The sequence below is a fragment of the Hypomesus nipponensis genome, chromosome 24 (genome assembly GCF_054491055.1).
Source record: "Hypomesus nipponensis isolate SF chromosome 24, ASM5449105v1, whole genome shotgun sequence".
NCBI lineage: Eukaryota > Metazoa > Chordata > Actinopteri > Osmeriformes > Osmeridae > Hypomesus > Hypomesus nipponensis.
Genome location: NC_140384.1, coordinates 4,063,163 through 4,087,677, shown reverse-complemented (window position 1 = coordinate 4,087,677; position 24,515 = coordinate 4,063,163). Strand labels below are relative to the sequence as shown.

General features: G+C 51.1%; 3 protein-coding genes across 6 annotated transcripts in view; 1 reads left to right on the top strand and 2 right to left on the bottom strand.

The window, feature by feature from the left end:
- Positions 1–370: 370 nt before the first annotated feature.
- Positions 371–7,073, top strand: LOC146232778 (uncharacterized). 2 transcript variants are annotated; one of them, XM_084690573.1, is made up of 6 exons: positions 371–641; positions 1,273–1,415; positions 1,584–1,649; positions 1,964–2,082; positions 2,224–2,322; positions 6,684–7,073. In XM_084690573.1, exons 1-6 carry the CDS (start codon positions 531–533, stop codon positions 6,716–6,718), a joined length of 573 nt encoding a protein of 190 aa, XP_084546699.1. In that variant the 5' UTR covers positions 371–530; the 3' UTR covers positions 6,719–7,073. The 2 variants fall into 2 exon arrangements, with proteins under 2 accessions (XP_084546699.1, XP_084546700.1); XM_084690574.1 differs by having other exon boundaries at positions 373–641; positions 1,584–1,648; positions 1,972–2,082.
- On the bottom strand, positions 6,812–9,375 carry f2r (coagulation factor II (thrombin) receptor). 2 transcript variants are annotated; one of them, XM_084690572.1, is made up of 3 exons: positions 9,299–9,375; positions 9,162–9,179; positions 6,812–8,720 (listed from the first exon to the last, which is right to left on the bottom strand). In XM_084690572.1, exons 1-3 carry the CDS (start codon positions 9,303–9,305, stop codon positions 7,531–7,533), a joined length of 1,215 nt encoding a protein of 404 aa, XP_084546698.1. In that variant the 5' UTR covers positions 9,306–9,375; the 3' UTR covers positions 6,812–7,530. The 2 variants fall into 2 exon arrangements, with proteins under 2 accessions (XP_084546698.1, XP_084546697.1); XM_084690571.1 differs by having other exon boundaries at positions 9,162–9,351.
- Positions 9,376–10,078: 703 nt separating this feature from the next.
- Positions 10,079–24,515, bottom strand: part of iqgap2 (IQ motif containing GTPase activating protein 2) — a 27,891-nt gene continuing 13,454 nt past the window's right edge. The window contains exons 7-39 of one of the 2 annotated variants that reach the window (XM_084690568.1): positions 24,352–24,465; positions 23,945–24,123; positions 23,282–23,369; positions 22,942–23,105; positions 22,627–22,714; positions 22,345–22,508; positions 22,081–22,244; positions 21,770–21,894; positions 21,349–21,512; positions 21,073–21,099; positions 20,673–20,763; positions 20,336–20,503; positions 20,021–20,169; positions 19,668–19,838; positions 19,432–19,515; positions 19,194–19,265; positions 18,995–19,064; positions 18,622–18,830; positions 18,231–18,374; positions 17,874–18,037; positions 17,324–17,548; positions 16,828–16,968; positions 16,337–16,421; positions 15,518–15,750; positions 14,589–14,721; positions 13,871–13,973; positions 13,606–13,747; positions 12,563–12,650; positions 12,168–12,380; positions 11,865–12,025; positions 11,490–11,633; positions 10,639–10,747; positions 10,079–10,444 (exon numbers count right to left, since the gene is read on the bottom strand). In XM_084690568.1, the coding sequence (XP_084546694.1) occupies positions 10,331–10,444; positions 10,639–10,747; positions 11,490–11,633; positions 11,865–12,025; positions 12,168–12,380; positions 12,563–12,650; positions 13,606–13,747; positions 13,871–13,973; positions 14,589–14,721; positions 15,518–15,750; positions 16,337–16,421; positions 16,828–16,968; positions 17,324–17,548; positions 17,874–18,037; positions 18,231–18,374; positions 18,622–18,830; positions 18,995–19,064; positions 19,194–19,265; positions 19,432–19,515; positions 19,668–19,838; positions 20,021–20,169; positions 20,336–20,503; positions 20,673–20,763; positions 21,073–21,099; positions 21,349–21,512; positions 21,770–21,894; positions 22,081–22,244; positions 22,345–22,508; positions 22,627–22,714; positions 22,942–23,105; positions 23,282–23,369; positions 23,945–24,123; positions 24,352–24,465 (4,490 nt within the window). In that variant the 3' untranslated portion in view covers positions 10,079–10,330. The remainder of the gene's footprint in view (positions 10,445–10,638; positions 10,748–11,489; positions 11,634–11,864; positions 12,026–12,167; positions 12,381–12,562; positions 12,651–13,605; positions 13,748–13,870; positions 13,974–14,588; positions 14,722–15,517; positions 15,751–16,336; positions 16,422–16,827; positions 16,969–17,323; positions 17,549–17,873; positions 18,038–18,230; positions 18,375–18,621; positions 18,831–18,994; positions 19,065–19,193; positions 19,266–19,431; positions 19,516–19,667; positions 19,839–20,020; positions 20,170–20,335; positions 20,504–20,672; positions 20,764–21,072; positions 21,100–21,348; positions 21,513–21,769; positions 21,895–22,080; positions 22,245–22,344; positions 22,509–22,626; positions 22,715–22,941; positions 23,106–23,281; positions 23,370–23,944; positions 24,124–24,351; positions 24,466–24,515) is intronic. The other variant, XM_084690567.1, reaches the window with a different exon arrangement.

The following is a 24,515-nucleotide window of genomic DNA, read 5'->3' as shown; positions in this document are numbered from 1 at the left end:
ATGCACACTTTGGACATCGGATTTGCAAACCTATAGGATTTAAAAGGGCAAGTAAATAGGCTGTTGCCAGGTAACTCTTCAGAAAGGAAAAGCACATTTGGAGAAAGGGCCACCACTCACTTGGGTGATCACACACACACACACAGACACACACCAACCCCTTTGACTTTGTGTGATTGATTCGCCGTGACAAAAGCAGTTTCCAATCCCTTTGCAATAGCATGACTTAAACAAGATAGGCTAGGTATTCAGTCTGGTTGTTTTCTTTGAAGGGCGCTTGTCAGAGAGAGCTTACTGTTCGACAAGATGCGGTTGGATGCCAGGAAACAGTTGCCGTTACGTAAGAGAGGTCTGGGTCTGCATGTTCATTCAGGCTCTCACTGAAGACTGTTCACTGATCCATTCATGTGGGGAAGCTTCCTTCTCCACATAATGAAATCCGTATGAGCCACACTTGCAGTCGGACTGTCTGTGGTCTGACAGAAGTCTCTCTCACTCTCTCTCTCCCACTCTCTCTTATGAGTTGAGTCATGGCTGTCCAACAGGTTGTATCTCTCCTGGCCTTGGCCTCCATATCTGCTGCATCTTCACCCAACTGCGAAGGACTCGTCAAGCCCTTTCTACCGGATGACCTCACCCCGGTAAGTTGGAATGATTTTCCATGTTGTTGTTGTTGTTTTTTGTACTACAAGTAGAGTGTGCAGCAGCTGCCTGGCTAGGTTCTTGGGGCTGGTAAGCCTGGAACAGGACTCCACAGAAACCTTGGAACATTGGGACCCAGGGGACTCCAGCAGATGGAGAAGCTCAGAGTTTTCAGCCTTCAGCGGCGTCTGTGAGCTCTGTGTATGGGCGGAATGTTCTGGATCAGCGACAAAGGCCCCTTACCCGAGGGAGAGAGGGGAGAACAAGGAGGGCTGGAGGAGGGTTTGCCGTTACTGAATGGCTCCCCCTGAGGTTTCTGCAATTCGGCCTCTTTTAGGGAGTCGTCTATGAGGATTCGAGTAAGATTGGTGCTCATCTGTGGATTTGAGATTAAGCTCATTGTGACACTGCCTGTAAAAAGTGCTACATTCAGAAAGTTAGATTTGATTTGATTACAGTGTGACAGCGTAACATTGTGTTTGAGTCTGGAGGACCTCACCTACTATTGCGGGTGTGGGAAAAGGCAGCCCCAAACAATCTTTGAGGCTTTGCACTGGTCTTGCAAATAGTCAGAAGATATGGACACTGGCCAGTCATACTGTGACTTAGAGTTTGGGCTGTTGCTTGCAGGTGTACGGGAAGTGGTTGATGGTGCTGGGGGCTGCAGACCCAAAGCCTTACCATGAGGCACTGGGGTCAGTGAAAAACTCCTGGATGGAACTGTCTGCTACCTCGGAGAGTCAGGTGGTGACTTATCGATGGGGGGACCGTCAGTGAGTGGCCGTCCACCGAGAGTCAACACAGTAGTAGGAGAAGCAGTTTTCTAACAGTATCGATTGATTTTTCACTGCCATGAATCTTTTGTAAATAACATGGATTTGCTGCGTAATGCAAACGAGCGCTCTTCCATTTGTCGTTCTCTTGCGTTTGTCGTTCTGCAGATTTGGCAAATGCCACTTTGCTTCGACAAACGCGACCATCTCGAGCGGTGCCACGACTTTTACCAGTAAGTGGCTCTTGGTCAAGGAGACAGACCTTCCTCCTGATCTGAGACCAGCCTCCCAACCCTGATCATCCTCTTATTAAATGTCCCCTAAGTATAATATCTGGTCCCGGATCAGTACTTAGAGATACTCAATGAGCATGTGCTTTAACAACCAAGCAGGGAGCCTTAAAATGCCTTAGGTGGCAAAAGTGAAACGTTATTTAATGTGTGTACGGTATGTTGTAAAGTAAATTAGATGTAGTTCTTGTCAGAGAAATCCTGCTTCATAGAACATGTCCCAAAAGATAGTCGATTTGTCGTGTTCTGATATCTTGGCCCCACAGAAAATTTGGCAGTGCACAAAGGTCAGATTCTGGAGACGTGCCCTGACTGTCTTCTGTGGTTGGACAACTTCCGGAACCGGGACTACACTGGCAGGTTCCTCCTCCTCTTCAGTAAGTCTTCTCTTAGAGCCACGGCCAGAGTCATAGGAGAGTCGATGGAACTAAGCAGTCTCACATGCATGATGTCAACTTGGCATGTTCGAAGTCCCCAGAAAGCATCTCTCGCTGTTTTTGTCTCCCCATCTCCCTCAGCGAGGACAGGGAAACTGGATCCAGACTATGTGGAAACCTTTAAACAGCAGGTGGTATGTCTGAACTTTCCAGAACCCCACACCTATGATGGAGAAACAGGTCAGTTGTCCCTCTAGTTTCCTCTACCTGCTGGTTCTAACCAACATTGGTTGTTTAGTCGCAAGCTAAAGCATAACAGTGAAAGACTATCAGAGACGCATAACGGTTCATGAGGTTTTATATTGGAGTATAAGTAAACATATGTAGATTCCCTACATCGCGGAATTAACAATTTATTATCCTATGGTTGTTTTTAGAGCCCAACCGATTTTTCGGACGATATTAGGCATTTTCCAAACTATCGGTATTAGCATTTATAATGGATGATAAATGAATATAAAAAATTGATGAAACATCCTTCAATCACGTTATGAGTGTTGGCGTTGCATAGTTTGCCCACCAGAGGGTTAGACGTTGTACAACGTCTCCCATCAATATGAATTTAACATGAGAAAATGCTGGGGCTGGATCTAGAGCTTGGTATTGTTAAATATTCATAATCCAATTCTATGTAGAAAAAAATGAAGCTGTTATGTGGACCAACAGTCAATGGACTAATGGACCCAAATCTTAGATCCAGACTTAGCACATGTACGGGCTACCTAAACTGGATCATGACACACTAACAACACTTACCTCCAGGCCTGGACCCAGGCCTATTAGCCAAGGCATAACATAATGACGCTAGGCTAGGAATACTAGCTGTCTTGGCTAAGGAATGCCAGCTGATGTGGCTAGGAGCTAGCAGATTATGGCTAAACAATGGTTGCTAATTAACTGGGTAGCAAGGCTAAGGATGAAGAGGGATATGTAGGGTAACAGAGTGTGGAATTAACATTTCTAGAATTCCTTATGTAGCAAGCTCCAACACAGAGGGATATTATATTTACATTTAGTCATTTAGCAGTCGCTCTTATCCAGAGCGACTTACAGTAAGTACAGGGACATTCCCACGAGGCAAGTAGGGTGAAGTGCCTTGCCCAAGGACACAATGTAATTTGGCACGGCTGGGAATCGGTTGGGAATTGATCCGATTCCCTAACCGCTCAGCCACCTGACTCCCAGGTCAACGTATCTTTGTTGTTCGTCTTTAAACTTTTGGTATAAAATGACAAGAAAACAAATACACAAAACATCTAAATAAAAAATAATAAAAACTACTTGAGTTACAAAAGAGTTGACATCAGAAATACAATAAAATCTTCGTCAGAAACTGAGATCTGAATTCTCTGTATGACGCATGGCACTTTTTTAATTATGTCCAATCTAGGATGCCATCCATGACCCCGCCCTCCCCTCGCTTTGTGCCGACTACACACTTTCATGGCACACCACCTGAGGGCGCTAGCTTGATTGTTAAGGCCCGGCATATTCCAACTGAGTCTTATAGCATATTCCAACTGAGTCTTATAGTTTATTAAGTGGCTCCACATAGACTCATTGTTAGAGCTTTATCTGCTAACTATTTATATTCTGGGGATTGTTGCATTAGATATAGGTGGTGTAGTAGTTTTATTCAAACTCTGTATACAGGGTAACAAGTCAGCCTAGAACAGTATGTTTAATTTCAGTATCTAACAACAGAGCAGGCTAAGGCTGGGCTGGTAAGCTTGCCAACAGTCATGGGACGTATCCATCTATGGGCCTGTTCTAGGGGTCTGATTAAGCAATTAGCAGATTGCTCTGTTCCCTCTGATACTTCCACTGGTCAGACTGAGACGGGGAAGCAGCTGTTAGGAGGGGGTTGGAGGTTGCCCTTTATGAAATGAGTCAACATGTATTAAGGGATAGGCCTATCTGTGTATCAGGGTTCCAGGCCGATTGCCAATGAAATATTTGTATGACGTACATGTCTTGTATAAATATCCCTCTCTGCCATGTAAGTTTTTAGGTTTGTCTCTGGAGCTGAGACAGCTCAGTGAATTTATTTCAATCCCGGCACAATAAAGTAAGGCCTTTGTTATAATCGACTACGACTTTCCACATCCATCATTTGTGGTGGGAGGGATAGCTCAGTGGTTAGAGTGTATGACTGCAGAGCAAGGGGTAGGAGGTTCATATCCCCCAAGGTTCTCCCCTGCCTCCTTTCTGTCATGTAAAACATGACAGTATGTCTTTAACTAGAGGAGTTTTTAAGGATAAATGTTACTATTCCAGGTAGGGGGGATATGGGGCCCCGGTGGCGCAATGGATAAGCATGCGAACCATGCAGGTAGGCTGGTCAGACACAGCGGCATGGCATCGAATCCCAGCTCACAGCTGGAATACAGCTGGGCCTCCGTCATGGAAGGTCCGTGGTTCCCAACATGCTTGGAGTACAGTAGGGCCTCCAAAACACAAGCACCCCACTTCCCATCAGTGCTGCACTGTATGCCTGGACTGTTGTAGGGCCTTCTGACACACAGCAGGGTCTCCGACATGCAAGCACCCCAGTTCCCAGTTTTTTTTTTTAAGCCCATTGTAGCCTTCCATGGGATTTGAACCTCAGACCCTTAGCATTCATGGTACACATGCTTATCCATCAGGGACACAAGTATACATGGACTTGTTGAAAATACATCCTTAAGGTTAAGTGCGAGGTCATTAAAAAGAATGTTTCTGCAAGGAAAGGCCATTGCAGCCTTCCATGGGATTTGAACCCAAGAGCCTTAACTTTCATGGTGCATATGTTTATCCACTGAGCCACCAGGGACACAATGAAAAAACTTCCTTAAGGTAAAGTGTGATATTATTGAGGAGAAAGTTTCTGCTTTCATCAGGGTATATCAGAAAATCCATACATTGGATTTGAACCCAAGGCCCTTCTGAAAGGCTTTAGTTTAAAGGAGCCATGCACTTAACCAGTGAGCTTCCAGGGACCCAGTACCACAGCTTACATGACTCTCCCACTACAATGTCTCCCAGGACACAGCAGATGAACTCACCACAAAAACCTATGCCATTAATATGTTTTTATATATATATCGGAATATTGGATTTTTCAATCACCAAATATTTGTATCGATATCGGCCTTAAATATCCTTTATCCGTCAGGCTCTAGGTGTTTTGCAGCCACAAGGGAGAGATGATGTGTTTAAGATGTGGGGAAAATACTGCAGCTACATTTTAAGCCTGTGAGGCTGAAATGATTGAATTTTTTCTTCTGTCGGGTCTTGACATTATCTGAGGGATACCTTGTACTTTCTTATACGGTTGACAAACTTTTAAAACATCTGAAAAAAAATTGTGTCTCTGTTGGGGGAAGGGGGGCGGCCCCTTGAAGCAAGCAGCTAGCTATGTTTGGTGATCTATGCTGCCAATCAAACTTTAGGATGTCAATGTAAATACACCCCATGAAAACTCTTGCCTTTCTCATAATAATTGAACATTATGGACATTTGATGTTAAATAAACTGCCCCAAGCACACTTATTATCAAAAAAAATATGACTTCTCTTTCATATTTTTACCCTCCCTACTGACCCTCTTGCATTGAGAATTCAGCAAGGGGAACGATTTTAAACAATATACAGTTCAGTTTACCTTGGACTAAGAAACAGCAATGAAAGCAATTTCCTCGTCCCTGACACTGAGGAACACTGAGGAACATGCAGCCTACTCGGGTGCCAGCCATCCGTCTCTCTCTCTCTCTCTCTCTCTCTCTCTCTCTCTCTCTCTCTCTCTCTCTCTCTCTCCCCCCCCCCCCTCTCTCTCTCTCTCTCTCCCCCCCTCTCTCTCTCTCTCTCCCCCTCTCCCCCCCCCCTCTCTCTCTCTCTCTCCCCCTCTCTCCCCCCCCCTCTCTCTCTCTCTCTCCCCCCCCCTCTCTCTCTCTCTCCCCCTCTCTCTCCTCTCTCTCTCTCTCTCTCTCTCTCTCTCTCTCTCTCTCTCTCTCTTTCTCTCTCTCTCTCTCTCTCTCTCTCTCCCCCCCCTCTCTCTCTCTCTCTCTCTCCCCCCCCTCTCTCTCTCTCTCTCCCCCTCTCCCCCCCCCCTCTCTCTCTCTCTCCCCCTCTCTCCCCCCCTCTCTCTCTCTCTCTCTCCCCCCCCCTCTCTCTCTCTCTCTCCCCCTCTCTCCCTCCTCTCTCTCTCTCTCTCTCTCTCTCTCTCTCTCTCTCTCTCTCTCTCTCTCTCTCTCTCTCTCCCCTTCTCTCTCTCCCGCCCCCCTCTCTCTCTCTCTCTGTCTCTCTCTCTCCCCCCCCTCTCTCTCTCTCTCTCTCTCCCCCTCTCTCCCCCCCTCTCTCTCTCTCTCTCTCTCTCTCCCTCCCCCCCTCTCTCTCTCTCTCCCTCTCCCCCCCCTCTCTCTCTCTTTCTCTCTCTCCCCCTCTCTCTCTCCCGCCCCCCTCTGTCTCTCTCTCTCTGTCTCTCTCTCCCCCCTCCCTCTCTCTCTCTCTCTCTCTCTCTCTCTCTCATATCACAGTCTATCTCTCTTTTCCTTTGGGTTGCAGAGATGTGTCCATACACCAGCGAGGACACAGACTGACAGCCACATTCTGAAGAGGAGACACTTAAGGGATCGGAACCCCGGACAACCATGATAACCCAAACACTGATGGTGTAGCAGTAAAAACATAGATATAAGTTTTGTTTTTTACTGTTGATACTGGATCAAATGGTATTAACATAACAGCCTGGGGCTATATAGTGCTTTAACACCACCATAACCACAATAGAGAAATGAAACGGTACATTTTAAATTGTATTCTCAAATTCTGGTCACCATACATTGTTGATTTAGGTGAACATGAAATAAATGGTTTTACTGTAAAACTGCCAGGGTTGTACACTAGACAACTCGTGTTATAGTGAATGGTAAAATAAAAGCCAGATATTGCTAATCTTACTGTAACTGCACTTGTTATTTCAACAGTAAAGAAACATATATCAAGGAACTGCAGTGTATAGTACATATGAGTGCATACAGAGAGCCCACAACAGGAACAATTGGTGCATGGCTACAAATATACTTGATATTAAAAGAGTTCACAGCACAAACAATGAGTAAACAAGGAAGATAAATCCTAACAAGTGCAATAATTGAGTGAATTATTTGTGTTAAGCAAATTATTCATTCCAGTCATCGCATAATCCCCAATCTGCTGTACAAACCTAGATCTTCATTTTCACCTTTTCAGTAAGGGTTTGAACTCTGCCCGTTTTACCACTATACCAATTCAGTCATTTAAGACCTGCCAACTAACAGAATGTCCCAGTCTTGACAATGTTGGTGAAGGTGAGGAGGGGAGGGGGGGGGGTCGGGAGTGTGTTTTCAGCCCTCCTTGCAGCTCCGCAGACTCAGCCCGCCAGTTTCCTGTACTGGCCTCCCAGGGTGCTCGCCAGACTTTCCATCCTGGAGGTCCTGGTGCTGCCTGACTGGGAGCCGTCCGCCGCCCCGCCGACCTTGCACCGGAGCAGGGCCGCCACCTGCCTCTGGCACTGGGACGAGCCAAAGTAGTAGATGAGGGGGTCCAGGCAGCAGCTGATGCTGCTCACGCACATGGAGAGCAGGTAGGCTTGGTAGGAGCCGTCGGCGTGGTGGTGGGACAGCTTGATGTAGTGCACCAGCAGGATGACGTTGGTGGGCGCGAAGCACACCACAAACACCACCAGCACGGTCATGGCCATCACCACCGCCCGGCTCTTCCGCGTGCGGTTGTCCACGTTGGCGGCGGCCAGCGCCTGGACGATGCGCGCGTAGCAGACGGCGGTGAGGATCAACGGGACGAAGAAGAACACGGAGGAGTAGATGGGGAAGAAGTACAGGTAGTAGGCGCGGAGCTTGGAGACGTCCTGCACGTCGTGGCAGGTGGTGATGCCCAGGTCGGGCAGGTGGATGTCCTGCCTGGAGAGGAGCAGAGGGGTCACCCCCCCGGCCGACAGCAGCCACATGGCGCCGCACACCGCCGACGCGGTCCGCGGGCAGCGCCATACCAGGGAGTCCATGGGGTAGACCACGGCCAGGAAGCGGTCGACGCCGATGCACATCATGAGGAGCACCGAGCAGTACATGTTGCAGTAGAACGCCGCCGTCACCAGGCGGCACATGCCGCCGCCGTAGATCCAGTCGTTGCCGTGGAAATGGTAGGCGATCCTGAAGGGCAGCAGGGCGCCGAAGAGAAGGTCGGCGCACGCCAGGTTCATCATGTAGATCGCCGCCGGCTTCCGCGGGCGGATCCGCCGCGCGAACATCACCACGGCGACCAGGTTGAGGGGGACGCTGACGAGGAAGACGACGGTGTACACGGCGGGGACGAAGGCGGTCGCCAGCCGACCCTGGAGGAAGGCGCGGGCCCTCTCGGAGACGTGGTAGCTCTTCTTGGGGTGGGGGTGGGGCTGGACCTTCGCAGGCTGCTCGGCGCCAGAACCACTGTCGCCATGGTGATCCCACTGGTCCACGTCAAGGTAGTAGTCAAGGTAGATGGGCTCGTCAGTCACCGTCAGGAAGAACCCTGAGAACGTTCTCGGGGAAAGTTTATCTTCAGAGGCTGAAGGGAGAATGCATGGGATGGGTTTAGTATTGTTGCCTTACCGACACCTGTTCTGTACATAGACTGCCATACAAGCATGAACAAATGATCATTCATTAGAACAGTGATCTACATCTGTCTCCAACCCTGGTCCTCGGGACACCCTGCCCTGCATGTTTTAGATGTTTCCCTGCTCCGACACCACTGGGACCGAATGATTGTGTGTCGTGTTAATGTGTTTCTGACCCAAGTTTGTACCGACTGAGGTTATTCGTTTGGTCAGTAGCGCCGCTTGTGCGTAATTACCAGTCTGTGCGCTGCGCTCATGGTACTTTTACAAGACAATGAAAAATAAAGCTTGAAACGTTGTCAATATGGTTTATCTCATTAAGAAAATGTATTTCATAGTTGCTATAATTCTATCCTTGTATATGAAAATAATTAAGAAATGTTACTTACCATTGTTTTGAGCATATACTGAGGTATGGAGAAAAAGTGCAGACATCGTAAAAAGTAAATAAAACATTTCTAGAAATTATTTCTATATTCCAAATTCTCTGATAAAAAAGGTGGTCTATGTATGAAGCAAAACCTACTGTTCATACAAAACAACTTAATGGCATTCCGTTTTCATATGAGCAACGAAAAGACGATTGTCGAATTAACTTTCCGTTGTCCATTGGTTGGTTGTGACAGCCGCGCCTACCCCCCCGGACACGAGGAGCTCTCAATTTCCAAGGAAGCAAAAATGTACAGCAGAAAACAGCACGGAAATCTTTGTTATGTTGTTGTTCTAAACTTTTATATGACATTTACATATGTGCATATCATTTTTTCTTTGAATAAAGTCTTAAGACATTAGAAATTCCTATAAAAGCATGTTTTACAGTTGCTACTTTTAAATTAAATATTAAACATATTAGCCATTCCTGCTTAATTAACTAATTAAAACGTGCTGAAATCGTTTTTAATTTATACTTCACAATACATTTAAAAGTTGAGTCTACAAAGAATACATGTTCACTAATAATCATGAAAATATTTCTAATGTGTGTGAATTCAAAAGGCACAGGTGACCTTCAGCAGGTCCAGAACTGCTGGCTAGAATGACACTTCATGAAGCTTCCACTGTAAATTCTGTAAAGTTTGACAGTAGTGCATTGAATGAACAGTCGTCCAAGTCATTGAACACTTTACTTTTTTCAAATGTGACAATGGTGTAAATGCTTTCTTTAAATCTTTATAACGTCTACATATAAAAGTTTCATTATGATATCTTTAAAAATATATTCCATATACAATCAATCACTCAGTGGTCCTGAACAAAGAAACAAAGAAAATGAAGCGATACAATTTGACAATACGGGGAGCTAACATTTCATCGTGGACTGGATTTCCTTTATTAAGTGGTGACCATTGACTCGTCACCAACAGCAACAAACTAATATTATGTCTGTTTGATTTCACCACTCTGATGATCAATGAGCAAACTGATAGACCACCTTCAGGCTGTGTTATATCCCACACCATAACAAAATAACACAGAACAAACATTTGTCGAAAGGCACAATCCTTTCGCACAGACTTTCTCCCTTTCTAGTTTGTTTTTTCTGTCCCCAGTTGATCCCTCACTTTCCATAGAACTTCTTGTTGAGGAGGAAGATGAGCAGGTTGACGTTGACTTTGGCCTTGTCGAACATCTTCATGACGGACACCCCCTCGTACTGCAGCTGCAGAAGGTCCTAGATAAGCACACACACACACACACACGTGCCACTATAACCTTTTTATCATGAAGCGAGCAAACGATCACCCTCAGCACCCGTTTGGCAGTCATGGGCCCGATCGCGAGTTTTTACGTGGTCGGCATGAAATGTGGTCGGCTGGTCAACGCTGGATTCAGGGGTTGATTTGTCGCAATGTGCAACGTGGTTACCTGGAAATGCAGCTGGACCTTCTCCATCTCCACCCCCATGAACTTGGCCTTCACCTCAAAGTCTCCCACCTCCTCGCTGGGCGAGATGTCAAACATCACATTCTTGAACCTGGGAGAAAAACAAGCAGAGAGGTGAGGCTTCGATGATTCGGAGAGTGGAGGAACGGGACGTGGGTGCGGGGGGGGGGGGGCATGACCTCCGGTTCCGCGGCCTCCATTGTCCCGAGGTCACCGAAATGTGAAGCAGAAGCCGCTTTTTGCCGCAAACCTTTCGGACCGCAGATTGCGGAGGCAAGCGAAGCAGACAGCATGTGCTACGTCCCGTCTGACACAAAGCCGCGGTCCACTCAGAGAGGGGGTCGCAAGCGCGTTTCGCGGTGGACGCAAAGACACGTCGACTGCACGGCGTGTTGTGTTGTCGTCGTGGGGTTTTCTGCCGTTAAACTTGGCCTACGACTCCCAGAGTGCAGCGAGGGAAACCCAGAAGCTGCCTCGACTCACCTCTGAGCCACTTTTACTGAAAGCTGTCTCACCATAACAGGAAGAGCACCAGAGGCAAACAAGGGGGAGAGAGGAGACAGGACAGAGGTCGGGCGAGAGGAGGGGGGGGAGAGAGGAGGAGGGGGGGGATCTATGAGCAAAGTCCCTTAATGATGTTTTTCCTTCCGGCCCCAGAAACAACACAAAAAAGCTGACAAGGCCTGCTTCGCTCTCACATCAAAGTCCTGGGCGCTGGTGCCGAACTGCCCTGTCACCCACAACACTCCACACCTCCCAGCCCCCCCCCCCCCCCCCCCCTCCACCCCCCCCGGACCAAACCGGACCAGTCTGGAAACCGTGGAAGCACTCACTGGTTGGTCTGCAGTCCCTCTATCTCCAGGATGACGCCCTTTTCATGCAGCCTTGCCGCCGTGTACTTGAGAGACTGCTGTTTCCACTTCTTGCTGCCCTTCTCCTCGCCCTTCCTGTCCACCTTGATGGACCTGCGCGCGTTCCTGAGGAAACGCAAAAACATCCAGATGTAAAAAAAGAAAAAAAAAAGTGGCAGAATGTGACTGGCTCAGGAACTCCATTGAGGACTCCAATAGGTTCACGCATCAACTGGGCTAGCGCTCCTCATTTCGTGGTATGCGGAGTTACACCGTGACAGTGGCGCCAAGCATTCGCCAAGCATCCTCATATGCTTAACTGGGCTGCTTTGGGCGTGGTTCCGCGGCTGTACTCACTTCCTGTTGAGGTTGTCGAGGCAGGTTTTGATGTAGGTGTCGTAGTAGTTGGTCTGGTCCTGGTAGAAGGCCGTCTTGGAGTTGAGCGCGCTCAGTGTCTGCTGGAGCTTGACAAGCTCCGCCTTCCTCCTCTGTCTGTAGCGTCTCTGATACCGGATGTCCTGTCAATCACACACCCATAAATCTTATTGGACGACCTGGGAACTGTATTTAGGTGTACAATGCAAATCAGCAGACATCTGTGTACATGCGCGTGTACCCAAACGCGTACGCCCATGTGCGCGTGCGTCCGGCCCCGGGTACCTTGGCGATGTCGTTGATGAGGTCCTGGTAGCCGTTGGCGCCGCTGGCCAGGCCGGCCTGCTCCAAGGAGCGCAGGTTCCTCAGCACCTTCCTCTTCTTCTGCTCCAGGGGCAACTGGCGGTCCTCCTGCCCCGCCACGCTGGTCTTCAGGCCCTCGGGCGCCTGGGCGTCCTGCGCCGCACGCCGCTCCACCACCCGGGCGTGCTCCGCTTCCTGCGCGAGCGAGCACACAAACACACATCAGGAACTCTTATGGTCACGGTTCAATGGTTGGGTCGTGCGAACGAACGTGGTTCCGGGACCGTCCCGGCCAATCGCGAGGTGTTTTCTTGGGGGCGTTGATGTGCACGACGGTGTGGAAGGTCACAGGAGGTGGTGTGGGGGGTCGTGATCACCTGCAGAGGTGTGGCGGGGGTCTCCAGGGTCTCTGGTAGGGTTTCTCCTGGCTGGATCCTCACCACGTCCACTATCAGCTTCTTGGTCCTGACGCACACACACAGAAGCACACACACAGAAGCACACACACACAGACACGCAGACAGTAATGAGTAGAGGCTTCGTGACCTCACAAGGGGACTACATGGTTGATTAACTGATGTGACAATGACATTTTCCCATTACAGTGTCACTAACATACACCTACTATAGTAGAAATTTTAAAAGTCATGATATGATTGACATGTTCTGAAGAGCTGCCACCCAGCTCACACCCATGCTGTGGAGTGCGATATACAGCATGACATGTTTTCAACAGGATCAGGCAGGGTTTGTCCATACATATCCACTGAGATAAAACCAGCGTCACCAGCAAAGGAAGAGTTCATCCTGTTCTGAGAGACTCTTTTATGAAGGAATTGTAATAAATACATCTAAAACGAGCCCTCGTCTAATAAGCCAGATAACCCCTGACCACCAAACCGCTTCCTGCCTGGAGAGGAAGTGATAAGCGGCAGGAAGCGGCTGTCAGAGAAGGATTGGGAAGTATGCGTCCAGAATGGAAACTTGACATGTTGTGTCGCAGAGCTGAGCAATAATCCTAAAACTGTTCCACTTTCAATGCTTCAGCTTTTTAATAGCAAAATATCCCTTTCTCATTATACACCGTTGTTATTTATATAGTTATAAATATCATTCAAATCTCAATATGTTTTGGGATTCGTTTTTTGGGGCTTTTGGGATACTTGGGCAGTCAAATTAAGATCTTCAATCTACTACCTTAGATCCGGAGGAAATTGAAAATTCCCAGCAATTCCCCTCCTGTATTTACAAAGGATCCGTGTTAACGCAGTGCAAATGTAATTATCCATGACGGGACTTGACGTGACTACTCGTGTTGCTTTTGTCAAATCATGACTAAATATCATCGTCGTCAAACCTTTATTACGTGACGAAAACGAGGCGAGACGTCAATGCTGGTCATGTGACCACGGTGTCTTACTTGGTCAGCAGTCCCTTCATGTCCTTGTCGTCTCCCTCCAGCAGCTCAACCTTGCTGGTGAGGGTCAGGGAGATCTCCGTCTTGGCCAGCTGGCTCAGGGTGCCCTCCTTGTTGGGGTCGTTGGGGTCCACCGCCCCCTCGCCTGGGTACACGACACACGGCCAGGTGAAGGGGACGTGTCACAGCTCCATCTTTGTGTTTAGCTTTTTGGTTTGCTTCTGAGGGTCTGATTGCGGGAGTGTGTGTGTGTGTGTGTGTGTCGTACCAAGCAAAGCCTCTACGTCTGGTGTGTCTCCCAGATCCTGCAGCAGCTCATGCAGAAGATCGTTGTGGTCCGGGGAGATGGCCTCTAGGTGCTCCAACACCAGCTACACACACACACAAACAGAAAGGAAGAGCACTTTATTGACTTCTTCCTCCATCCGGGTCGTCCTCATCAACAACCAAGGACAGAGATGAGGTATACAACTATGTGAAACATTGAACGAGAAATCCAGGAATGTCTGAGGCTAGACTATCCCGAGAACTTGGCACTGTATGAAGGTGAAACGCGGCAGGTGTTTAACTCGGGTTCCAGAGAATGTGCATTGGTGCGTGTGAAGTTGTTTGGAACAGGCCTGTAAATATATCAACTATTTTGCCGTCGTGAGCAGCACTTAGCGATGGAGACATGGTTCTTCTGAATGCACTAGTCAGTTCACTTCAGGGAAATTCCCCTCGTTACTCATCCCTGTGTTCTCCACCACACATCCCGCACAGGAAACCCTCAAATATGGTAGATGGCTGCTGCAAAACAAACAGTTGAGCAGATGTCTGTCGTCGGTGAGCCATTGTTGTTTTGAGGTCCTCTGGGTGGTGTGTGTGTGTGTGGGTGGGTTGCGAGGGGGGGGGATGACGTCCCTGCAGCTTCATGAAGTTCAGACGTCTGGTTGTCACCCGTCCTCAGATACACTGTAACAGAAGAGCCTCGTCACACAGCTCACCGAGTGCGTGTTGATGATCTCCTCGATGGAGATGTAGATGACCGGCTTGCTCAGGGTCACCATGTCCGAGTATTCATCCACGTTGAACTTCTCCTCTGGCTCTGGGACGTCGCAGGCGGCCTTGAAAAACACCCTGAGGAGGAGAGAGAGGAGAGAGAGAGAGAGAGAGAGAGAGAGAGAGAGAGAGAGAGAGAGAGAGAGAGAGAGAGAGAGAGAGAGAGAGAGAGAGAGAGAGAGAGAGAGAGAGAGAGAGAGAGAGAGAGAGAGAGAGAGAGAGAGAGAGAGAGAGAGAGAGAGAGAGAGAGAGAGAGAGAGAGAGAGAGAGAGAGAGAGAGAGAGAGAGAGAGAGAGAGAGAGAGAGAGAGAGAGAGAGAGAGAGAACACATGTATTTAGACATTCACAGGCTAAAAAACCCTGAACAGGTGCGCTGGAATTACTTATCAACTCCAAGGTGACCTAAAAAGACAATACCAAAACATTGTTTTGTTGAGGTTTCCCGTTTGGCACCTGCTCCTAATGACCAAGAATGATGCGTCAACTGAAGGGATGGCAGGAACAGCAGAAGCTTCTGGGAAACTCCCCCCCCCCCTCCTCTCTTTTCTTATTTTATGTGAGGAAAGCAGTAGGAGTTACTGCTGACGGTGCACTCTCATACAAAGACACTTCCTCCCCTCCCCCAGCCCACCTCCGCGCCCCTGTCCCGACCTCCTCACCCCTTGTTGGCGGGCCCGACGGAAAAAGCGGGCTATTAAAGTGCAAGCGCAGTCGAATCAGAAACAAAGGTGACATGACACACCATGACAATAGAGTTCAAGCCAGGAGGGAGGGCCCTGTCGAGAATCAAGCAAGTGAGGCATTCGGAGAGAGGAGTCAGATGTCCTTCAGGAACAGCGCAAACTACAATGTCAAACCCCCACCGCCACCCCACCTGAACTTCTCGTAGGTCTGGGAGATGTAGTTGTTCATCGGGGTCATGTGGGAGTTCTCCCCCTCGAAGAGCTTGTTTGCGGCGGCGTGCTGCAGCATCTTGGCCACCGAGCCCAGGTTCCTGCGCTGGTCCGAGTGGAGCTGGCCCCCCGCCGACAGGTCGATGATGTCGAAGCCGTCCGGCGCCACGATGGCCGGGTTCATGAAGCGGTAGTACAGCAGGTTCCCCACGATCTGACACACACACGCACACACGTACACACACACACACAGTTAACCTTTCATTGGACGAGATAGCAGCAGTGCTACCGCTAACCCATATGCATGTAATCTTGAAGCAGACCCTTCCATCTCCGGCAACGTACGTGGGGACACAAGGCATACACAATAATGCTAATAATAATAATGCTAACAAAGTGACCATCAACTCTACAGCACACTGTTAGTGAGAAGCACCTACGGAAGTCTGAAAGAGAATTGAATTGAATTGAGAGAGAGAGAGAGAGAGAGAGAGAGAGAGAGAGAGAGAGAGAGAGAGAGAGAGAGAGAGAGAGAGAGAGAGACAGAGAGAGTGTGTGAGAGAGAGAGAGAGAGAGAGAGAGAGAGAGAGAGAGAGAGAGAGACAGACAGACAGAGAGAGAGAGAGAGAGAGAGAGAGAGAGAGAGAGAGAGAGAGAGAGAGAGAGAGAGAGAGAGAAAGACAGACAGACAGAGAGAGAGAGAGAGAGAGAGAGAGACAGAGACACAGAGAGACAGAAAGACAGAGAGAGAGAGAGAGAGAGCAGGGGGCGAGAGGCCGCGGGGGGGGGGGGGCGTGTACCTTCAGCAGCTCGTCCTCCGAGGCGTCGGGGAACTTTTCGTGGAGGCAGTTCTTCAGGACCTTAGCTATGTATCTCATGCCATAACTGCATGCCAAACAACAAACACGGGCGACAGCGATGTGAAACGGGACATGCTTAAAAAGACACAGGAACACAAACACAGGTTATGAACGCACATGACGGGGAGGCGAGGTTATAAAGGTATGGAGTCAAGTTGACCCCCGACCTCAAGCTGTGAGGCTCCTCGTCATAGGACGACGTTCATATCCATCTGTATCCAGTCAAATGACAATACTGCTCTCTAGTGGAGAAGACGGAGTACTGCAGCATTGGGTTGAACTCGCGGCGATGGCGTAAAACTCGTTCAGGCTCGGCTGAAAACAGCTGCAGGCCACCCCACTCCTGTGGAGTCTGATAAGCGATGGCTGCCAGGATGGACGACGGGGGGGGAGAGGGAACGGCGGATGGGGAAAGGCCCCTTGGAACTCACGGGATGCTGTCCAGGGACGACACGATGGAGTTGAGGACCTTGTCCGTGGCCGAGCGCAGCGTCTGGTGCGAGGCCTCCAGCTTGGCGCGGACCTCCGGGTGACACAGGGCCTGGTCGGGGGCCACCTCGTAGGGCAGCTTACTGGAGGGGGCGGGGGGGGGGGGGGCAAGAGCACGGTCACTGGTGTGTGCGTGTGCGTGGGCGTTACTTGGTCTAAACACGTGGGTGAGTGCGTGTGCGCGCGTGCGTCTTCATGTGCGAGTGTGTCTACACAAATGTAAGTCTGTGCGTGGGCGGGTGTATCTGTGTGTGTCTAAATACACGTGTTTCGAAACAAACGCAAGTCTGTGTGTGTCTATGTATGCAAGTGTATCTCTAAATAAAAGTGTGCGCGCGTGTGTATAGGACAAGGCCCTGGGAATATATATATACACTATATATACATCGTCAAAATGAGTATGTGTGTGTGTGTGTGTGAGTGTGTGGGGGTAGTTACCTGGCCTCTCCGGTAGCCGTCTCCAGCTGGTTGACCCAGGTCTTGTACACGTCCACTGGGTTGGTGTTGATGCCCAGGGCCTTGTCCTCGATGATCTCCTTCACCGTGGGGGCCAGGAGCTGACGGAGGGAGTTCTGGCCCCGCGCGCCCCGGTTGAAGCTCACCACCATCTTGATGACCGTGGGGTTCCCCGTCACGATGTCCTGGATCTGGTCCACCTTGGACCTGGGGGGACGGGGACGGGGGGACGGGGGGGACGAGAGCAGGAGATCAGACACAACCCTGCCCTATTCTGGACTGGAGCAGACGTTTGAAAAAACAAAGTTTTCATGCATGACACATGACACATACTTTGATTTCCATTTGAAGGGCTTCACATCAGGCCAATAGCACTGTCACCTGAACCCCATGCGTTAGATTAGCATATTCATGTTTGTTTAGGAAAGAAGTGAAAATGTTCTGGGGTCGTGGGGGTCGTGGGGGGGGGGGGGGGGGGGGGGGGGGGGGGGGGGGGGGGGGGGGGGGGGGGGGGGGGGGGGGCGGTCCTCACTTGATCTCTTCCTCCAGGGCGGTCTTGAAGAGTTTCAGCAGCAGGTACTCCTCTCTCTGGTTGGACGCGTAGTTGTACAGGGTGAAGATCACCGTGTCCATGAACTTGGTGGACTTGTTCTGGGGCATCTGGAAGATGAGCTTGGCCAAGTACAAGGGGTGGGTCTGATGGAGAGGGGGAGGGAGAGAGAGAGAGAGAACGCGTCTCAGTGTGGGTCTGTAGATGGAATGCGAGTGTGTGTGGATGTTTGAGGGGGGAGACCATTTCTGTGTGTTTGAGGAGGACTATTCATGATGTGCTGAGGTGAGTCTGTGTAAGCGTGTGTGTGTGTGTGTGTGTGTGTGTGGTCAGACTCACCTGCAGCAGGTAGAAGAGATTCTGGTAGGCCTCCAGCTTCCTCCTCTTGCCCTTGCTCAAACCCTTGATGCCCTGCCTGTCTCCTGCAGCCAGCTCCTCCTTATTCTTCTTAGAGTTCATTTTCTTACTGTGGGACACCACGTCCTGCACACACACACAAAGAGAAGAAGGGCGGAGCACAAGTTAGTACTTCTATCCGACAAGTTAAACTTCATGATTTATCAGACTTCTATTTGCCAAAAAATATATCGCTTTTGCCCCTGTCAAAATCTCTCTTTCTCTCTTGGAAGTTGCTTTGGATAAAAGCGTCTGCTAAATGAATACATGTAAATGTAAAATGCTGACATTGAGTGCTTGTGACTATGCAATCTCTAGTTTGTTTGGATGTTACCTGCAGAGTGATTCTGTTCTTCACCAGCAGACCGATCTTGATGTCCATCATGTTCAGGTCTTTCTCCATCTGCTGGTTGGAGCGGATCTTGGTGACCACTTCCTCCCGCAGACGTGTCACTTCCTGCTCCTCCAGCAGGTCCAGATTGCTCTGCTCCAGCAGGTGGACGAACTTACGCACCACGGAGAGGGGGGGGTCCTGGGCGCCGGCTAGGGATTCACACACATCAGGGATGATGACAGTTCTATTTTTGAGGCATTTTGGCTTTAATGGTCTCTACAGAGAGCCAGGAAATGTTGGTGCATGGCTGTATTCGAACCCAGGCCCCTGCGATAAGCCTACACAGTACACACTCTACCAGATGAAGACTCACTGAGGGTCCTGTAGTCATGCCTGGCTTTGTTAGCCTTGAGGAAGGCCTGGATCTTCACCACGTCCTTCTCCTGAGCACACAACCACCACACAGAATCAGCACATCAGCGCAGAGGAGCCCCGGTAGAGACCTTCACAATAAGAGTCTTGTGGGACCCGCTGTGCTCTCGGGCTGGCGCGTGGGGGTCTGCGGTACTCACGTGTTCTTGGAAGTACTGCAGTCTCTGGGAATATTTCCTTTTGGCTCTCCACATCTTCACCAGGGCCTGGATCTGAAACAGTGAGTGCACAGGGTCGGGTCCCTTTTTTCCTCACAAAAGGAACATTCATGTCATGTAGAGAGATGACTCTAAACAAACAACATATCTCAACGCAACTATTAAAATGACCGTGAAATATTTACAAAATGTCTTAAAAGTCCACGGTCGTGTTCCTTACCTTCACCACTGACATGACGTTGCCTTGCAGAACTTGTTTTCTGTCTTGGTACACCTTTCTCTGCTTGTAGCCCTTCCAGGAAGCCTGCAGAACAGGAAAGAATTTGGATCGAGGACACGACAGCATCCTCAGTCGGGCGGGGACTGTCGGAGCATAAGCCGAGACACCAAGTTCAGCGAACAGCTGGATTTAGAGTAGCACTGGATCTGATGCGTCCTGCCGTCGCTGTACGGTACCTGTAGCTTGACCACCTGGGGTTCCTGTTGTCGTAGATACTCCAGTCTCTGTGTGTGGGCTCTCCTCACCAGGTAACCTCTAACCCGGGCCTGGAGCTGGGTCACCAGGGCCTCGTTGGCCAACCACAACTGTTCCCTGTTGTACTCCGCCGTCACACGGCCAATCACGCTCTAGGGAAGATCCATAATCCGACCAATGAGCAAAAAATGCTTTACGAAACAAGGAAAGGAAAAGACTAATACACAAAACAAAGTAGTCGTTGAAGACAATATTCATGTGAAAAATCTCGGGTGCCTAAGGCTTGTGCCCAGCCTTGTGTGTGCGCGTGTCGGTGTTGAGGTCGTGTCCGTACCTGGATGTCCTCTCTGGTGAGCTGGCTGCTGTTGTGCTGGAAGGCCTCCGGCTCGTCCCACGTCCCCTGCCTGCTCTCCAGGTTGTAGAAGTACTCGTGGCCGTCCTTGACCACGTGTCTCACCCACGCGCTCTCGCCGCTGCCCAGAGCTGCGGTCAAGACACGGCGCATGGGAGATACCACACAGCAGGAAGTGCTTTCACTCTCGAATTTTGTCATGCAGCATATTAGCATTATTACGATTACTATGAGGAGGAGGAGGAGGAGTTGTGGTATTGTCGGTGGTGTTATCAGACATGCTGGACTGGGGGTTACCTGAGGTAGTGTTGAGGTTTTGTTTCTGGGCCAGTTGGCCCTGGTAGGCGTCGGCACATTCCGGCAGCACGCCTCGGAGCCCGGCGCCCGGCGCCTGCAGAGCCTGCAGGGTATCCTGGGAGTCCCCGTCCACCACCCCCCTGTTGATGCCCGCCACCGCCTCGGCCACTGTCGCCAAGGAGACAAACGAGTGACGCTCTCAACCCCACGGAAATGTACATCCGGTTTGACTTATGTTCATGTCATGGAATACAATCGTAGTCTTATTGTGGGAGTTTCGTGTGTGTGTTGAGGTGACAGGTTGTGTTTGCAACAAGCAGAGTTTGGTTTAGCCTACAGGAGAGAGCGTCCACTTCATTTTGATTGGCTGTGTGTATGGCCTCTTGGATCTGGTCCAACCACAGGACTGAAGACTCATCCCCAGAGCTCTAGAACCACACAGTACACAGTCAGTCCAGACTGCAGTCACACACAGTTCACAGTCTAGACTACAGTCACACAGACTACAGTCAAACACAGTACACAGTCAGTCTAGACTACAGTCGCACAGACTACAGTCACACAGACTACAGTCACATACAGTACACAGTCAGTCTAGACTACAGTCACACAGACTAGAGGCACACACAGTTCACAGTCAGTCTATTGTAGTCTACATTTCACAGAAAAGCAATTGGCAGAGGCTACTAACGAAAAGAAAAAAACGTGCGTACATGCTTGCACACACAAAGCAGTACCATTTCCTCTCTGTCCAGGCGTAAGACCTGCAGGAGGGCGGGGGTTCAAACACTGTTGTTACTGTTTCACCAAAACATCCTCACACGCATGCTGCTGACTGAACTTGTTCCAGAACAACCAGAAAAGGAAGACCAAGATCCACAGAGATTCCCCCCCCAAAAAAGGGTCCATGTTAAAACGGCTCATGTCAGACTTGTTCAGGCACCGGTCGGATCTGGTTCAGGGCAGGCGTGATGGTTGAAGGGCCAGGCGTGATGGTGGGGGAGGAGGGTTACCTTGCAGAGCTGCAGCTTGGTCCTCAGCAGCAGGTCGTGGTAGTGTCTGGCCGTGGGGGGGTTGACCGCCTGCAGCTGGGCTGTAGGGAGGAGCAGGGCGGCCAGAGTCTGGAGAGGGTCGCCCCAGTTCAGCGCCTCGTTGATCTCCGCGATGGCTATGATGCCTGGAGGAACAAGAGGGAGGAAGCGGGGGCGTTAGAACAGACTATATCCATTGTATGTGGGTGTTTATATATATTTTGCAAATGTTTTCATGTCGTGACAATATCTGAGTGGATAGTCAAGAAATATTGTTTGTGCAGTTCAATATGCTAATGATTTCCAACGCTAAATTGTGGTCTCATTGGAGTTTGCACATGAGGTCAAAGTTCAACCACGTTCTCCATGCAGGCGCCCTCTACAGTCTCCCGGCGGTACTTACGTTCGTGCTCCTCGTGCACCTGGAGGTTGACCTTGTCGATGCTCTTCTGGACGTCGTTCCAGGTGAGGAACTCCTGTCCCTGGGCCAGCCCCTCGGCTCGGAGTCTGATGAGGGTGTCAGCGTACCTGGGGGAGGGAGGGAGGGGAGGAGGAAGATGAAGGAGAGGACCACACACACACACCGGACAAAAACCCTAACGCTGTTCGTGACAACCCATATGGGGGGGCTGGTGATGGGTGCTCATGCGAGGAAGCGGGGGTGGTTGTATGTATGTGTGTGTGTGTGTGTGTGTGGGGGGGGGGGGGTCTTGCCTGTGCAGGTTGTCCTGGTCCATGTTGCTGAAGCCCAGGGGGGAGTCACACAGTTGCTCGGTGACGGCCTGGGGGTCCTTGGTGTCCAGCACCTCGTTCAGCACCGCCACCGCCGACAGCATCTCCACGGCGACGCACAGCTCCGCGTGGCTCAGCCCCGCCTGCTGAAAACACCAGGGGGTCGGGGGGGAGGACAGATCACCGACCTGCACGTGCTGGGATCAGATGTGGCACGACGCGCGCGCGTGTGTGTCAGTGCAGTACCCGCGTGCCCTGGATCTGCAGGCTGAAGAGCTCGGCCTGGTACAGGTTGGCGGCGCTCTGGTACACGATGGGCAGCCGCGCCTCGGGGTTCAGCAGCTCCGCGGCCGTCTCCTCCGCGTTGCCCCGGCGAATGGCCGCGTTGACGGCGTCCACGGCCGTCAGCTCTGGAGCAGGGAGGGCATCGCGGGGGGTCGGGGTCAGGAGAACCGTCGACAACACTGACACAACAATGGGAATGCCTGGGACTAAGTGCTTTCGGGGTGCCGGGGCGGCGGGGCTCACTTCTCCTCTCGGCCTCGGCAAAGTCGTTACAGGAGCTGACCAGCCTCTGGATCTCCTCCCTGTCCACGATCACGGCACCTCCAGAGTCCTAAACACCAGGGGGAAACATCTGCCTTCATTTCCAGGCCCAGCCTATGGAGATCCACGCTAGATCTGCAGCGCACGGCCAACTGGTGCATCCGTCTGAGGACTGCACAGTCGGGTCTTTGGATGCATTTATTTAGCAGATACTTTCACCCGGGATTTGAACCCGCCGTCTGTTGTCAAACGCTCTAACCGCCGAGCTGTACCCTCCCCCCTTCTACGGTGGGTCACCTGGGTCTTGTGCTTGCGGTGGGAGGAGAGGTGCTCCAGGTACCAGTGGGCGTGGGCCTCCTGCACCCCCAGCAGCCCCAGGGCCGGGAGACGGAGAGCGGCCAGGAGCGAAGCCTCGTCCTGGGCCGAGACCGCCTCGTTCACCTGCCTCACCGCTGCCTGGCCTGGAGGCCGGGGGGAGGGAGGGGGGAGATCAGAGGGTTAAAGGAGGGTCATTTGCCTCCTAGTAATTGTAATTCAATCCTAGTTCATTGGATCCATCCGAGTTCGACGGAACATCAACGGTTACTGTCTCTTAAAGGAGGGGACAGGGTGGTCGTGTGTGTCTGTGTTGTCTCACTGTTGACGAGCTCGACGCTGGCCTGGATCTCCTGCTGGGTCAGCAGCTCCTCGTACACATCCCTCTCCTCCGACGCCACGGACGAGCGCTGGGGGAGGCAGGACGGATGACGGGCGGGGTGACAGGAGGGAGGGACAGACACGCAGGCAATTAGGTGGACGGCTTTGGTGCGCCCTGTTTGTCCAGCAGGGTTTTCTTGCTTGCTGTCGGGTTTTGCACCGCGCTAGCTACATTAATGAACAATGTGCTGACTGGTGCAGAGGCATTGCGCCAGTTATGTTTTCCTAAAGCCAGCTGGAGTATGGGAGGTTAGGAGGAGGGATGCCAGTAGGGGGGGGTGTGTGTGAGTGTGTGTGTGAATGAGAGAGAGAGTGAGAGAGACAGGGGCACGGGGGGGGGGGGGGGGGGGTACCAGAGGTGCAGAAGGAGTTAAGCTAATGCAGCAGCTACAGGACTGTTATGGGGAATCTCTGAGCTAAACGCTAAAGTGCCAACAACCAGATCTCCTTATTATAAGTCAGTTGTACTAAAGGCTCTGAGGTAACTCTTGATCTTGACCCTGTGCAGACATCCACCTCTAATCCAGCCTTCCTATCCAATCCCTATTGACATCCAAAGCCCCGCCCTCCCTCCCCCCAGGAGGAGGGGTGTGGGCTCCCTCACCCTGCCCGAGGCCTGGTCCTCCTTCCTGGCCTTGGCCTGGCTGAGGGTGTCCTGGTAGTCCTGGGCCAGGGGGTCCATGGTGTTCCTCAGCAGGGCGTTGGGGTTCCTCAGGGCCCCCATGGTCCCCTCGGCCTCGCCGCGATCCACCGCCTCGTTGATGGCAAACACGGCGGCGTGCACTGGAGGAGGGCGGGGCAGGAGAGAAGAGGGGCGGGGCAGGAGAGAAGAGGGGCGGGTCATTAAAAGTCATAACAATTGACACCCATGCTTCGTGGGGTCAGCATGTGTGTGCCGTTACAGATTGGTACCGGTCCACTACTACTTTGCTTGGCAGTTGTGCCCCCTCTGCCCAGCTCCAGTACGGTCGTTGGCAAACTGACTGCGGCGCCGGCTTGGCTGGTACTCACGGGCAGCCTCGTCCACGGAGAGCTCGTTGGCCAGGATGCCCCCGATCTTACTGAAGGTGGGCATCTGGATGCCGTACTTATCCAGCTCCCTCCTCATGTTGTTGATCTCCTCCTCTGCGGAGGGACGAGGTGAGAGAACACGTCAGCAGGGGGGTGGGACGAGG